Source organism: Macrobrachium rosenbergii, chromosome 9 (assembly GCF_040412425.1).
Source record: "Macrobrachium rosenbergii isolate ZJJX-2024 chromosome 9, ASM4041242v1, whole genome shotgun sequence".
Classification (NCBI taxonomy): domain Eukaryota; kingdom Metazoa; phylum Arthropoda; class Malacostraca; order Decapoda; family Palaemonidae; genus Macrobrachium; species Macrobrachium rosenbergii.
The window spans coordinates 28,708,128-28,725,117 of record NC_089749.1 but is presented as its reverse complement, the minus strand read 5'-3'; the positions used below and the strand labels follow the sequence as shown (position 1 = coordinate 28,725,117).

The 16,990-nt window shown below is 41.6% G+C and overlaps 1 protein-coding gene across 4 annotated transcripts in view; it reads left to right on the top strand.

The window, feature by feature from the left end:
* The window catches only part of LOC136841658 (piggyBac transposable element-derived protein 4-like), a 459,099-nt gene that overhangs the window by 401,293 nt on the left and 40,816 nt on the right, over nucleotides 1-16,990 (top strand). For 3 of the 4 annotated variants that reach the window (XM_067108815.1, XM_067108813.1, XM_067108814.1), the window contains exon 6: nucleotides 13,750-16,492. The exons of the other annotated variant lie outside the window; for it this stretch is intronic. In XM_067108815.1, the coding sequence (XP_066964916.1) occupies nucleotides 13,750-13,836 (87 nt within the window). In that variant the 3' untranslated portion in view covers nucleotides 13,837-16,492. Of the gene's footprint in view, nucleotides 1-13,749; nucleotides 16,493-16,990 lie in introns of those variants that run through there. 4 annotated transcript variants of the gene reach the window in all.

Sequence of the window (16,990 nt, the reverse complement as noted above, 5' to 3'; positions counted from 1 at the left end):
AAACAAGGAAACAAAAAAAAAAAAAGAAGATAAAACTATATACACAACAAGAACAGTACACTAACAAGAAAAACCAACAACTCTCAAAAAGCACACAAAAAACTGTCCAAGACCAAACGACTGACTAGCACTAGCTCTGACTCAAGACTCACTCAAAAACCGAAAAATCCTTCACATATTCCACAGACAGACAGTGCCGTCAACAAACTAACGACCTCATCCCTCTTCCAACAACCAAAGCACTCACCAACGACCATTACACTCTCTCTCTCTCTCTCACAAAACGTTGGGAAATGCTAAATACAAACAAATTTATTCATCCCTCTATAATTCTCCCCCCTTTTAGCATTTCCCAACCAACACCTTTCACACTGCATTCAAATCGCCTTACGTAACACCCCTGGATGCTCACTAGCAGGTCCTTTAGAACGCGTTCGCGGGCACGCAAGCATTCTCTCAGACTCGCTCTCTCTTCAAGCAACATTCAGATTTACATTTTCTCCTACATTCTCTCTCAGATTCACGCTATCTTCTTCACTATTACCACTCTCAATTTCATCCACAATCTCATCTATACCTTCTAACTCGTTCCCAAATACCTCCCCCAATTCTTCAACTAACCCATCCCATTCGCTCATTGACCTTTCCAATTCTTGCAACGATTCATTCATGATTTCAATCACTCGTATATTACTGCTACGCTCTCTTACTCTTACACTTTCGCTCACCTCCAACCGTTCACTAACCCCTACACGTTCAGTCAACTCAGTTATATCAAACCCGCATATGCTATACGTTCTATTCATACCATCCCATTCATCCGTATTACACGCTTTATCACTCATTTCCACTTTGGCACTCACACCCCTATCACACAACTTACGACCATTCCGTTCACTTACGTTCTTCCCTTTCTTACATTTTCTACTATACTCTATCAAAACAAATTGCTGATCCTCATGCAACAACCCCTCACGTACATGCATCACACGCACAGCTTGCATCCTGGAGGATCCACCCATTTGAACCCCCTTCACACTCAGTTTCCCGAATTCGCTGTCACAGTCACCCTCTTTCGTCTACATACACTTGAAACATGCCCTTCCATTCCACATACTTCGCTCTCGGTTCTGAACACATTCTCGCATAATGCCCATTCTTACCACAGTTGCCACATATTACATTCACTCGGGTACCCCTACAACCATTAGCAATATGACTCACCTGTCCGCACCTGTAGCATTTAACCCCCCTATCTTTCGTACACTCCCTTACCAAATGTCCCGATTGCCCACACCCGAAACACGCTCCTAAAGCCCACCTACACTCATTCTTTGTATGTCCTTCCTTTCCACATCTAAAACACTTCGCTCGACTTCCACTCATCGACCTTCCCCTTTGTACACTACTATCCCTAACCCGTCCAACCCGTTGTTCCCTTACAAACCCACCATTCATCCTCACTGGCACCTCCACATTACTTGCTCTTACACTCCTATCTATTACACTATCGGCCATTCTCATTGGGCCCCTCAACACTGCATCCCTAAAGCTTCCAAACTCTGGTACTCTCTCATCTACCCCAGCCCTTACACTTACACTTCTGCTCTCTTTTATAACCCTGTCAAGCTCATAATCTTCTACAATTTCCAAAATTTCTCCCCAAGTCAACCTTTCATTCGTCCATCTTTTCTTCTCCTTCCGCTTCAAGTTCACAAATTCTCTAACTCCATCTGGCACTGTCCCTAACAACTTCCGTACTAACTCCTTACATTCATCTATCCCATCATCCCCAAACTTCTTCCTTGCCAACGTCTCCAGCCTACAAGCATACAGTGACAAGGTTTCCCCAGCTTTCAATCTTGCCTCATCAAATTCATTCTTCCTCTTATACTTAACACTCGCTTTCATACGCCTCGCTTGCTCAACTAGTCTAGCTTTCACCTTGTCATACTCAACATCCCCACTCTCATAATAACCCTATACATATCAAGCAAAACCCAGTCAAATATTCTCCTAATTCTCGTGCCCACACTCTCTTACTTTCCCCATACTTATCCTGACAAAACCTTTCATACTCCCTAAAGAAATCATGCACATCCCTACTTCCATACTCATTATACCTTTCACACCAGGGTACCTCCCTCACATACATAGCCTTTCTCACTTCTTTCTCACTTTCACTACTTTCACTCTGTCCTTTCATACCCTCTTCCGAATACAAAGAGTCCACTTCCGCACTTACATTCATCTTACTCATTACACTCTTCTTCCCCTCTTTTTATCCACTTTTATCCACTCACCTCCATCCACCTCACTATCACTACTGCCTTCACCCTCTCCCTTCTTTCCTGCCTTTCCACTTCCTTACCCTTCTTACCAGTTTCCTTTCCCTTTCCCTTCTTCCCTTTTTCTTCCCCTGACTTATCCTTACTTTCCCTCCGTTCCTTCCCTTGCTTTTCATTCCCCTTTTCCTTACCCTGCCTTTCATTCTCTCATTTCTTACTTCCCATTTCCACATCACTTTCATCACTCACGCTTCCATTCACTTCTTCCTCCTTTTCTTTCTCTCTTGCCCCTTCACACGTTCCAGAGGACCTGCCTCCAACAGCCCCTTCTCCAAAACCACCCTTGAACCTACCTTTCATCATTTCTTCCACACTTTTCATCATTCCCTCCAACTTTTTATCCATCCTCTCTTCCATTCTCTCTTCTGACTCTTTCATCTCCCCTTTCATTTCTTCTTTTGCACTCCTTAGCATTCCCCCCATCTCCTCCAACTGACTCCTCAACTCGTCATTCTCACCCCTCAGCCTCTCATTCTCCTCTCTTGCCAGCCGCAACTCCTCTCTCAACCTCATCAGTTCCTCTTCCATTCCCTCCAGTCACACTACTAGCCACTAATCTCAATTGCAGCTGCACCACCAGCTGCACCAAATATTATGTGGCGGAATTTAAAAAAAACACAAAAAACAGTACACAACACTCACCCTGATCCTCGGTTGCTGGAAGATGGAGTAAGGCGTCCACGGTTGCCAACACAGCACCCAAAACCACACAAACAAAACAAGGAAACAAAAAAAAAGAAGATAGAACTATATACACAACAAGAACAGTACACTAACAAGAAAAACCAACAACTCTCAAAAAGCACACAAAAAACTGTCCAAGACCAAACGACTGACTAGCACTAGCTCTGACTCAAGACTCACTCAAAAACCGAAAAATCCTTCACATATTCCACAGACGGACAGCGCCGTAAACAAACTAACGACCTCATCCCTCTTCCAACAACCGAAGCACTCACCAACGACCATTACACTCTCTCTCTCTCTCACAAAACGTTGGGAAATGCTAAATACAAACAAATTTATTCATCTCTCTATAGTGCCAGATTGGTCAGCTAGTAGAATATAATATAGAATTTAGGCCAAAGGCCAAGTGCTGGGATCTATGAGGTCATTCAGCGCTGAAATTTTAAACCGATAGTAAAGAGATTTGAAAAGTGTAACAGGAGGAACAACTTGCAGTTGCATTGTTAGAAGAGGATGGAAAGTAAGATGGAAGGAGATTATGAACGGAAGTACAGGCAGTCCCCGGTTTACGACGGGTCCGGCTTACGACGCTTTTCAAATATATTCATCAGAAATTATTTCCCGGTTTACGATGCATGTTCCGGGGTTACGACGCGTCGTACGCCGATCCGACGGAAGAAATATGGCTCCAAAACGGCAGAATAATCATAATTTGAAGGTTTTTTGATGAAAAACTCAATAAAAATGCAGTTTACATTGTTTTCAATGCACCCAAAGCATTAAAAGTAAGGTTTTCTTATGATTTTTGACGATTTTTTGGTTTACGACGCGGCGTAAAAACGGAACCCCCGTCGTAAACCGGGGACTGCCTGCTACAGTAAAAGGAATTAAAGGGGTTGTAGCTAGGAGCCAAAGGGACGCTGCAAAGAACCTCAAGTAATGCCTGCAGTGCATCACATGAAGTGCACTGAAGGCACTAACCCCCTTACAGAGTGTGAGAACCTTAGACCCCAACATTTGCAGATTTGCTGGTGATACTCCACCGGAGAAATTTAAACAACAGGGTATCAAGCTCAGCAGCACAGAGTTAAGTTTATTAAAAGTGATGCTAGCTAGGTCCTCATGCTCCATCTCTTGGCTGGACAGATGTTGGGGAACAGAGCATGCAGTTGAAAGCAGTCATCCACCTGATAAAAGTGGCTTGGCATCAGAAAATTCCTGGGACCGTCAAGGAGAGCCCTCTCATATACAGTCTGGCAAATGGGCCACCTGTGGGCCAATGTCATCTTGAAGCAGAGAGAAGCCTTCCTCTTGCTTGCACAGAAGATTGTCTCCCTAGAAAGCTGGCTTATCCTAAGGAACAGCCTTCTTCTTGACTCCCCTTCTACCTCCCCAGACACTTGATTCATCAGGCCACCAACATCAAGGAAGACTCATGAGACACTGTTCTTACAGGACCTGTCCTCAAAACAAACACCTCCCCATCAAGAAGCACCAAGCAGGCTCCCCATTCAGCACAGGCCCTCCTCGTCTGACAGCCAGCCTCTTCTTCAGCATGGTTCCGACATCAGAGCCAAACTATAACGTAGAGCAAAGGCCCGGAGAGTAACCGTCCCCCAACCTTTTTCAGGCTCCCAATCCTCTCACACCTATCATAGGAACAGGGCCAGGAAGAGGGGAGGTTCCAGGCAATTCATCAACAGCTCTGCCCCCTTGCCTTCTGCCACAAGTGAGGGGTGGTGCTTAACAGTCAAGTGGAGTCCCTGGCACCAGCACGATGTGGGTTCTAGACGGTGATACAAACTGCTTAAAAGGACAATGTCCACCTTGATGTGGTGAGGGGGCTTTTGAACCCCAGGAATTTGTTCCTGAGTTCGAACCCAAGAGTCCTACATATCATTACATACTAGTTTGGGTTAATTTTTGCACAATTTTCTACTTTAGATAAAATTTACTGGACCTGATAAATAGAAAAGGTATCATCGCTGGGACTGGGTTTATATCTGAAGTTAATAGTGGGAACTGTGGTAGGATCATCAACTAACCGCAATGTTTGAACCCGAGAGATATCAGCTTGATAGCTCATGGGCAGAACTATTCTGCAAGGCTAGGCAATGGATTCCAGGGGTGGTCTGGTTCTGGAGATAGGACTCGCTGCATTCTGCATAAGCTCCAGGGAGATTATGCATCTTCCATATTTCCTTATGGCACATACCCAATGTAAGACATCTTTTTATTACCAATAAAGAATTGAATAGCACTAGCTTCAAGTATTAAGTTAGACAGTGACGTGCTTAATTGCCTTATGATAAAAATTGTGCCTCCAGGGGCACTTCAAGTTGTATACCAGGATTGTACTGGTTTCCAATCTAAACTTCGAGAAATTATCTTAGCTCTGAGTCCCTGCATAATTTTTCATTTTTCTAACTACAAGCAATGTAACGAGCAGTTTCACTGCATTAATATTACTGTCATTTTGCATCAAGTTGTTGCATCTATGGGTGGTCTGGATATAGATGGATGGATGGATGGATGAATGATATTTAGGGCAAAAGCCTAGGCACTGGGGCCAAGAAGGCCATTTAGCACTGTAATGAAGAGAAAATAAATTATGTTTAGGTTCTGAATTGGGTATCCAAGAATACCTTAGGGATTAGTTTTTTTACTAGCAGCCCTGTGAGGATGATGAACCCCTGACTGTGTTTTATAATGAAGGGGTGTGATTCCTTTGACTTTACTAAACTGAATGGCATGGAATACGAAATTTAGGCCAAAGGCCAAGTGCTGGAACCCAAAATGTCATTCAGCGCTGAGAGGAAAATTGAGAGTAAAAAGCTTTTCAAGGCGTAAAGGGAGGAAAACCTCACAGCTGTACTGTGAAAATTTTTAGGAGAGGGTGGAAAGTAAAATGGAAGAAAGAATATGAAAGGAGGTACAATAATAGGAGTCAAAGGGGTTGCAGCTAAGGGCTGAAGGGATACAGCAATGAACCTTAGGAAATGTCTGTGAACCATGTGAAGTGCATTGATGGTACTACCTCCCTACAGGGGGCCTTGCCATTGCAGCAGCAGAATACTTGTTAGGTTCACTTGTGGGTACAGTCTCATATCTACTACTGTAATGAGAATGCATTTATCTGCAGTTGGTGGATGGGAAAATAAGGGAGACCCGAAGTCTTTGTGGAATCTTTTCCTGCTTGTTCCAATGATTCAAGCAAAAGATTCTGCCTGTAGTATCGCTTCAAATATGGGTGATAGGGGAGAAAGCAGCAGTGGAGATGTGTCTGCCTAAGGAGGCATGGTATCCAGCACTGGGAGTGTGCTTCTGACACAGATGGCTGAGCCACTACCACTGCTAGAGAAAGATTGTATTAGTTGTGATGGGACCCTTGTGGTAGTAGGGGCTAGGGGATTTAGCACCACAACAGCTCATTTTAGCACCCCTTGTAAGCTTTCAACATACCAATCCTTACATGCCCAGTAGTAGTTTATTGATTACTGCCTCTTCATAAGTAATCCCTCAATTATCTGGATCGCCATTATCTGATTCATGTGGACCAGGGATCAAGGCCCAAGATATATGATACACTGTATATAAATTTTTTAAAATGTAAAAAAACTGACCTCCAATGGTTGGCAATGGTATGCAGCCTCAAGAAAATGTTAACACTGCATATACTTGGACCGACTGAGAAAGGGTTTTGTGGGGTGAGGGAGTCCTTGAGAAGCTTCCATAGTGGGGGGAGGGGGCTGGTTGGATGGCTTGGCACCATTGAAGAGGAGGGGCAGTACAACTGTGTATAGGAATGCTCAGAGAAGGGGGTTGTTTTTTAAGGTGGGTGGAGCTGGGGAGCAGTTTCTATGGCTGCAAGGGGGTGGGGATGCAGTGTTGGATGAGTGAAGAGGGATAGGTAGAACTGACGTGGAGCTTGTTTGGTTTTGTGTTTTTAAGTTCATGATACAGTAATTCACATTTTATTAAAGGATATGTATGAGAGAGAGAGAGAGAGAGAGAGAGAGAGAGAGAGAGAGAGAGAGAGAGAGAGAGAGAGAGAGAGAGAGAGAGAGAGAGAGAGAGAGAGAATAAATGAGGTATGTTTACATTTAAGTCAAAGTAGAGTAACATTTATTTATATTTTATGCTACAGTATTCTCGTATATATTTTTACTGTACACATACTGTATTTTCTCTTTATTTTATTCTTCCAAACCAAAAGATAAATGCAATTGTGTACATAGGGTACATACATATGCGCACACACTCATTCCATCCCTTTGGTGAACTTGCTACAGCCTGTTTGGTTTTGTCTTGCCTACATATGAAATCCACATTTAAATATTTTTATGGTGAGATTAGAGATGAAATATCAACAGTGATAAAATATTCTCTTGTGTAGAGAGAGAACTGGGGTATGTTTACATCGGTAAACAACGAATTGGGAAACAGCTGCTTTGCAATTTTCAGGGATTTTACTTTAACATTAAGTATTTTAACCCTTAAACGCCGAGCCTCTATTTACAAAAGTGTCTGCCGTATGCCAGTGCGTTCGAGAGTTAGCGCCAAAGCGGAAAAAAGTTTTTTCTAAAAAAATCACAGCACGCTTAGTTTTCAAGATTAAGAGTTCATTTTTGGCTAATTTTTTTGCCATTGCCTGAAGTTTAGTATGCAACCACCAGAAATGATAAAAAATATCATTATCATAAATAAATATTGAAATATATGACAGCGCAAAAATAAAAAAAAGGATTTTGACAAAGGAAAAATCTATTTCTGGGGAGGGGCCCGTGTCACCCGGTGAAATAATCCATTCAGCACTTATTTCTAGGTAATTCCGTTGCTAGATACCAGAGAAAAGCTAAATGTAAAGCTGGGGTTACTACCCCAGAGCGAGCTCAAGAAATGGAGTCGTATATGGTAAAGGGTGAGATTGTCACAATCATGGGACCCTGCCCTGTAAAGATTCCCAATGTCAAAAGTCCCAACGAGAAAGGTGCCGATACAAGCCCATGCACTACTCGCGGACTGTACACAAGGCAACACTAGTCGCATTCCATGTTAGTACCCACCCCACTAGAATGATGTTTACCATGGGAGGAGAGAATGAAAAACAGGGGTGGGTCACCGGGTGACACGTGCCCCTCCCAGAAATAGATTTTCCTTTGTCAAAATCCTTTTTCTGGATCGGGGACCCGTGTCAGCCGGTGAAATAATAACAGAGAAATAAATATTCTTATGCTATTAAAGACTTTAAATAGAGACGTTGAAAACTAGGGGAGAATTCCACCCTGAACATTAGTAAGGTCCTCGAAATTCATGTAATGAAAATAATGTAAGTGGCCACCGTCTAAGATCATGAGCTTTGGAATTGAACCTGAATAGGCTTGTATTAAGAAAATACTTGCTGCTTAACTGCAGACACAATGACAGTAACCCCCCCTAAAAATTCATATATAATTGTATACAAATCACGCTGTGAGCAATACTGTTAAAGTTAATGAGTTATTTTTTTTCTTTGTATTGTACACTAAATTGCGATGATTTTGGTATATAACAAATTGTAAAACAATCAAAGCAACACAGAGAAAATATCACAAAATGATGCACGACTTCGTAACGCGCAGACGTAAAAATTTTTCAAAAATTCACCATAAATCGAAATATTGTGCTAGAGACTTTCCGTTTGTTGCAAAATGAAGGTAATTGATTGAATATTATTAGAATGTAAGCATTTTAGCTTAAAATTGCAGTTTTCGACCATTTCGGTCGAGTTAAAGTTGACTGAAGGTCGAATTTTTTCTATTTATCGTGATTTATATGAAAATATTTCAAAACTGATAAAAGCTACAACCATGAATTATTTTTTGTTGTATTCTACATGAAATTGTGCACATTTTCACATATAAAACTTTATGTAACGACTAATATAAAACGGTGCAAACATTACGACAAAGTGACGAAAGAATTTCTGAGATGTTTGGCCGAGTTACTGCGCGGACGTAAGGAAAAATTTTTTTTTTTAAATTCACCATAAATCGAAATATTGTGCTAGAGACTTCCAATTTGTTGCAAAATGAAGGTAAATGATTGAATATTACTAGACTGTAAGAGTTTTAGCTTACAATTGCATTTTTCGAATATTACTAGACTAAGAGTTTTATCTTACAATTGCATTTTTCGACCATTTCGGTCAAGTCAAATTTGACTGAAGATTGAAATTTTGGCACTTATTGTGATATATATGAAAATATTTCAAAACTCATAAAAGCTACAACCATTAGTTATTTTTTGTTGTATTCTACATGAAATTGCACACATTTTCATATATAAAACTTTATGTAACGACTAATATAAAACGGTGCAAACATTACGACAAAGTGACGAAAGAATTTCCGAGATGTTCGGCCAAGTTACCGAACGCGGACGTAAGGAAAAAGTTTTTTCAAAAATTCACCATAAATCGAAATATTGTGCTAGAGACTTCCAATTTGTTGCAAAATGAAGGTAAATGATTGAATATTACTAGAATGTAAAAGTTTTAGCTTACAATTGCGTTTTTCGACCATTTCGGTCGAGTCAAAGTTGACCGAAGGTTGAAATTTTTTGTAGTCGACGTACGGTACGTCCACTCGTCACCCGACAGATAATTTTAGTTGACTTACGATACGTCCAGTCAGCGTTTAAGGGTTAATTTACCTTTGTATACCCAATTTTTTTGTATAAAAATAAAAATAATTCTATTAATACACTTGTGTCTTTTAAGAACTAAAAAATTATTTCCAGATTCTTTTGGGAGTATGCTCAATCAGCTGATTCTGAGAACGTAAACATTACAAATGGTGGGACGATCCGTTTTTTGTGCCTGTTATGATATCAGTATTGTTAAATGTATGTTTTTTGTCCAAAAGAATGCTCTCGATCTTGTGTTTACGTTTGTTAAAATGTACGTTTAGCGTCTACAAGAACGCTCCCTATTTGTTTACATTGTATCAGTACGTGGAAATTTAAGTAGATTTACTGAGTATTGCTAAACTTTACTTATATGACAATTGTGGAGTGTGTTTAATCAGGTATATATGTGTTTGTGTTGTAAAACTATTGTTTTGCCCCCTTTATGAGGGTGACGCCTTTTTGAAGTTCCCCATTCCCTGTGCTGTGTCATATTTATGCCCGTTCTTTTCAGAGTTTCTTGCTATTTTTATATTGAAGTTGTAAATTGATGTACCAATTGTGTTTTGTATCTTGTTTGTACCGTTATTGTGAATTTTTGAGTGAACTGGGAATTATAAAAAAGAATTGTGGAACCTGTTACGTTCTTCCCAAGCTGTTTGAATTTTGAATTTTTTGTGAGAGAATAAAGATTTGAAGGAAGCACGCGTTTCTCTCTCTCCCGTGAGAAAGTTGAGTATTTGAGGAGATTATGTCTCACGATGAGGGGCCAGAGGCCCCAAATAACCTACATGGTGCCCAGAACCCGGGAACAGAAGAAAGTGACGAAGATTTTCCTGGATTTCCTGACATTTTGATGAAACTGAGAAGTCTTAATTGAAGAAAGTCAGAGCTGAAACATGGCTGCGTTGTGCTGCGAGAAAATTAAGTGGAGTTCTACAAGGCCAACCAAGCTGGCATGAGTTGACTAGCCTAATGGACGAATTCGACCACCGTAAGTCTAAGTGGGTTGAACTAGATGATGCGGTGCAAGACTTGATCGAAAATCCGGAAGAAGTCAAAAGGTTAGTCTATGAAGCCGACGATTTCCTCAGTGAAGTAGACCAAACACGCATTGCTGCTGCAGAAGTTTTAGAAAGGTTAGGCAATGGTAGACTTGTGAACTTGAATAGTAGGGCTACTGAAGGCAGTATAATTTCTGCAAGTGAGCCTAGTAGTGAAGCACATAGTGTGAAATTGCCTAGGCTCGAGTTATTAAAATTTGGCGGGAAAATAACTGAGTGGATGCCGTTCTGGGATCAGTTTAAGGCTATTGTTGATGACAAGCCTATGCCTCCTGTTAAATTTATGTACCTGCGCTCTGTGTTGGAGGGCGAGGCGAGAGAGTTATACAGGGTCTGGCTCAGACGGCAGCTAATTATAAATCAGCATGTGAACTGTTAAAAGAGAGGTATGCCAAACCAAACAAGATAATTTCCGCCCACATTCAGGACCTAATGCAGCTTGCGTTGTCAAGGAGATCGAAGTACGACAATCAACTCTTGGCGTTGCAGAAGTTGCAAGACGATGTGATAGCCCATGTTCGCAGTTTGGAGGCTCTTGGGGTAGGAGGGGACCAATATGGGCTGGTATTGGCACCCATGATCTTGTCCCTACTCCCCCACGAGATTAGACTGGAGTGGTCTCGAAGTCAGCAAGAGGAAGGAGACCTTAAAGGGCTGCTGGAATTCCTACAACGAGAAGTTGAGAGGCAAGAAAGGGCTGAGGCCCTTCAGGGGCTGAACCTTCGATAGACTGAAGATCCTGGCATGGAAAAAAGGCAGAAAAAGCTCATCCAGGGTTCAGCCTCAGCCCTTCAAACTTCATCAGAAGATAGTGCCTCTAAGCAGCAGTGTGCATTCTGTGGAAAGCTGCATCCTAGTGGTAAGTGTTTTGGTATAGTGAAGCTCTCTCTTCATGAAAGAGAAAAAGCCATTCGTGGAAAGCAGCTGTGTCTTAAGTGTTTATCTCCTGGCCATTATGCAAGGGGGTTGCTGGGCCAGGTGTTCAAAGTGCAAGGGTGGCCATCACCACGCACTTATTTGTCGTAAGTCCGAAGCGATAACCCTGTAACAGCTAGTGAGAAAACCCTGAAGGAGAAAAGGTGCGGGGGAAGAGAGAATCTGTTGCACATGTGGGAGTGGCTCCTTGTGAGTCAAGGGCTAGGGCTATTAAGCAGTGTTGTGTATTACAAACAGCAAAGATAAAGGTTGTAGGCTATCAGGGTATAATCTCTGCAACTGTAATGTTTGATACAGGATCGGATCGATCCTACATTTCCAAGGACTTGGTCAAAAGGGTCAGGCCCAAGTGGCTGACCTCTGAGTATTTATCTTTTTCTGCCTTTGGGGGAGGTAAGGCCTCCAAGGCAGATTTGTGTAGCATTTATGACGTGATGAGTTTAGGGGCTAATAACAAATATAGCTTTAAGGTAGCTGAGATTAATGTAATTTGTCCCCCTTTATGTAGGACCAAGGTGGATCCTAAGTGCTTAGAGCCTTTTGCGCATCTTAACCTAGCTGATGAGTATGGATCCAACCGAAAGATACAGGTGGATATGTTGATTGGATTAGATTTGTATTGGAAGCTGATGCTCCTTAACAAAATTGTGTGTCATGAAGGGCTTGTAGCCCAGGAGACTGTTTTTGGTTGGGTTTTGTCTGGATCCTCAATTAGGTCCAAAGATAACTGTGATGTAGGTGTGCAACTGTTAATATTTTCTAATTTTCAGGAAGATAGCTTGAGTAACTTTTGGGAATTAGAATCTGTAGGTATTCAAGCCCAGGAAACACGTTCTGACGCTATTAAGCCTGACCCTATTCTGGTGCAATTTGAGAAATTGGTAAGTTACAAGGAAGGCCGTTATGAGGTGGCCCTTCCCTGGAAATCAGAGTCTGTAAAGTTAAAGTTACTTGATAACAAACACCATGCCTTGAGAAGATTGGATAATCTGAGTCGTAAGTTAGATAGGGACCCTGGTCTGCAGGAACAATATTATTCAGTGTTAGAAGAGTATGAAAAGGAAGGTATTATAGAAGAGATCCCACCCCATCAGTTGGAGGGTGGGTACCCAGTGTTCTATTTGCCTCATAGACCTGTGGTGCGGGAGGCGAGTATCTCCACCAAAATCAGGCCTGTGTTTGATGGGTCAGCTCGTGGCAGTAATGGTGTGTCCCTAAATGACTGTTTAGAAAGTGGTCCTTCCTTAAACCCAGATTTAGTAGAAGTTCTACTGAGGTTTAGAAGATGGAAGGTGGCCTTAACTGCTGATATTACAAAGGCTTTCCTTCAAATTAAGGTGAGGAGGGAGGACCGTGATGTTCACAGGTTTTTGTTGAAGAAAAAGGATATTGTAAAACATTTCCGTTTTGTAAGAGTACCCTTTGGAAATAAGAGTAGTCCCTTTTTGTTGAATGCCACTTTGAAATTTCATTTAAAGAAATACCCTCCTCAGAGGTGGTTTCTGAATTGCTTGAGAATCTGTATGTTGATGACTGGCTTTCTGGGGCTGATAGCCCTGCTGAGGCCTGTGCAAGATTTGATGAAGCCTGTGGTATGTTGAAGGCGGCTGGTATGTCCCTATCAAAGTGTACTTCTAATTATAAAACCTTGCCCATGACAGAAGATTCTATTGTAGAAGGTGTAAAGGTGTTAGGCTTACAATGGGATTCCTCCTCGGACTGTTTTACATTTAAGATAGAGAATGTAGATCCCTTTGGGGATATTGTTTGTACTAAAAGAAATGTGTTTAAGATAGAGAATGTAGATCCCTTTGGGGATATTGTTTGTACTAAAAGAAATGTGTTAAGCCTAATTGCTCGATGTTTTGACCCCTTGGGGTTCATATGTCCCTTTGTTATGCATGCAAAAATGCTATTTCAAGAAATCTGGAGATTAGGTCTAGATTGGGATGAACCATTACCTGAGGCTATGCAAGGCAGAGTTAAGTTGTGGGTAGTAGGACTTTCTGTACTTGAATCATTGAGAATTAATCGTTACTTATTTTCAGAATTGTCCTGGAGAGATCTCCCTGCTATCGAACTTCATGCCTTTGGTGATGAGTCGGAAAGGGGGTACGGTGCTTGTGTGTATGTGAGAGTGCCCGAGAGGGGTAATTTCAAGGTAACATTGATTGCTGCTAGAGGTAAGGTAGCCCCTATAAAGAAAGTTTCCCTCCCTAGGCTAGAATTACTTGGTGCCTTATTGTGTGCTAGACTGGTCGTATTTGTGAAGTCTGCGTTGCGGTTGGTCCAGGAGGTTTCCGTTCGATGTTGGACTGATTCCACTGTTGCCCTAGCGTGGATTAAAGGAGAACCGAATAGATGGAAAACCTTTGTAGCCAACAGAGTTGTGGAAATTCAAGGATTGACTCCACCATCTTGTTGGCAACATTGTCCTGGAAAGGACAACCCCGCAGACCTGATATCGAGAGGTGTTTATGCGGAGCAACTCACACAGTCTGATGTTTGGTTAGTGGGTCCTTCTTGGCTCTGCACCTCATCTCTCCTACTTAAGGAAGATGCGAGAGAGGGATTCCCACGAGAAGAGCAATGTGAAACAGACACTGTTTGTGTTGCTGTTGAGTCTGATCAGCCCTTGTTTGAGTTTTCCCGATGGAGCTCCTTTCCGAAGGCACTCAATATAGTAGGTTGGGTGTTAAGATTTGTTGGTAATTGTAAAGCTTCATCCCTTAAAGCTGGTGGTCCCTTGACTTATGGAGAATTGATGAAAGCCAAGGTCAAACTGCTCTACTGTGCTCAAAGAGAGGCCTTTGCAAAAGAAATAAATGCTCTGGCTTTGTCTCAACCCCTCCCTAAGGGGTCCCCTTTGGTCAAACTTGATCCTTATCTAGATGAGGAAGGGTTGCTGAGAATAAAGGGGCGCTTAGAGAATGCCGAATTGAGTTTTGAGAGTAAGCACCCTATCATTGTCCCTGGTACTTACATTGCTTTGTTGTTGGTTCGTTTCCAGCATGGATTGCTTAAACATGCTGGTGTTGCTGTGCTTGTTTCCACTCTGCGAAACAATTATTGGATCATTCGTCTTCGTCAGATTGCTAAGAGGGTTTGCAGAGAATGTGTCGCTTGTCGTAGATGTGAAGCCAAGGCCTGTTCCCAGCCTGTGGCTCCCCTTCCTGAGTTAAGAGTTAAATCTGCACCTCCGTTCACTGTTACAGGTCTAGACTTTGCTGGTCCCTTATTCTGTGTTGATTTCCCCTCCAAGAAGTTGTATATTCTTCTTTTTACTTGTGCTGTTGTCAGAGCTGTCCACCTAGAGCTTACCGAGTGTCTCTCGGTTACTGATTGCAATTTGGCAATTCATAGGTTTACAGCTAGACGTGGTGTACCTTCTGCGTTCTACTCTGACAATGCTAAAACCTTTTTGGGTGCCTCCAACCTGTTGAAGCAACATTATGGCCCCATGGCCCCCCAATGGAAGTTTATTGTACCTAATGTGCCTTGGTGGGGAGGCTGGTGGGAACGCCTCATTAGATCAGTGAAGGTTGCGTTGAGAAAGACGTTGGGCACTAAGACATTGTCTAGGAGTGAATTAGAAACCACTTTTCATGAGGTGGAGGCATGTATCAATTCTAGACCCTTGACATTTGTAGGTGAAGAACCTGATGTTGCTAATCCCCTTTACTCCATCTCATTTTCTTATTGGTCGTTCAGCAGGTTTTCAGGTGGAACTGGCAGATGACTCTGCCTCAGGTGTGACCTCAAAGGATTTGTGTGTGAGAGAGGCTGTGCGTCTGAGTCAGTTGGAGAAATTCTGTAACATCTGGCAATCCGAGTACCTTAGAAACCTGCCTTGCATGGTAAAGGGGTTCAAAGCTAATTGTAATTTAACAAGGGGTTCTGTTGTAATAGTAAAGGAAGAAAGAGTGCCTAGGCTGCTGTGGCCACTTGGAGTTATTACTGAGTTGTACCCTGGAAAGGATGGAATGGTGAGAAGTGCCAAGGTTAAAACTAAACGTGGATTTGTAACTAGACCTGTTCAAAACCTATACAATTTAGAGATTTCAGATATCAGTGAGGAAAGTGTTTGTAATTCCCCTGATGAAATAATAAAGGAAAATCCAGTTGTAGGGGATCCCATGGACCCAGTTGAATCAATCACCGAGTCTACTGTAGGTAAAACCCAAAGGGGGAGATCTATTAAAGTACCTGTTAAACTTGACTTGTAATTTCAGGTTATGAGATTGTAGTGGAGGTTCCTATGATGATAGGAGTGTTGACACACTCCTATGGTGGGGAGGATGTTAAATGTATGTTTTTTGTCCAAAAGAATGCTCTCGATCTTGTGTTTACGTTTGTTAAAATGTACGTTTAGCGTCTAAAAGAACGCTCCCTATTTGTTTACATTGTATCAGTACGTGGAAATTTAAGTAGATTTACTGAGTATTGCTAAACTTTACTTATATGACAATTGTGGAGTGTGTTTAATCAGGTACATGTGTTTGTGTTGTAAAACAATTATTGTTTTGCCCCCTTTATGAGGGTGACGCCTTTTTGAAGTTCCCCATTCCCTGTGCTGTGTCATATTTATGCCCGTTCTTTTCAGAGTTTCTTGCTATTTTTATATTGAAGTTGTAAATTGATGTACCAATTGTGTTTTGTATCTTGTTTGTACCGTTATTGTGAATTTTTGAGTGAACTGGGAATTATAAAAAAGAACTGTGGAACCTGTTACGTTCTCCCCAAGCTGTTTGAATTTTGAATTTTTTGTGAGAGAATAAAGATTTGAAGGAAGCACGTGTTTCTCTCTTTCCCGTTAGAAAGTTGAGTATTTGAGGAGATTATGTCTCACGATGAGGGGCCAGAGGCCCCAAATAACCTACAAGTACAGAATAATGGATTCTGTAGTAAAATACATTTCATTACCATTACCTTTACCTTAAATACAACTGTAATAGTCTATTTGACTTTTACAAGTGGATATATACTTATTGTGTTACACCTGGGCTAGCCTAGGTCTATAGTCCACACACAGGCTATTAATTTTCATCTTGTATATGGTAATATACTATGGTAACAACTGAGAAGTTGCTGTATAAAAATACATTAATGGTCATAAAACTGTGGTAGGCTATGAGTAAGCACAGGTAGGCTACCTGCCTACTGAACTGTGTCATATTTACTAAAGAGAAAAAGAAGGGGTTGCATTATTTTTTTCAAAGTGTATTTATGCAGTATATTTTGTTACAAATATAGGAATAATTGCCTTTTTCATAAAGTTTTCAGTTTAAA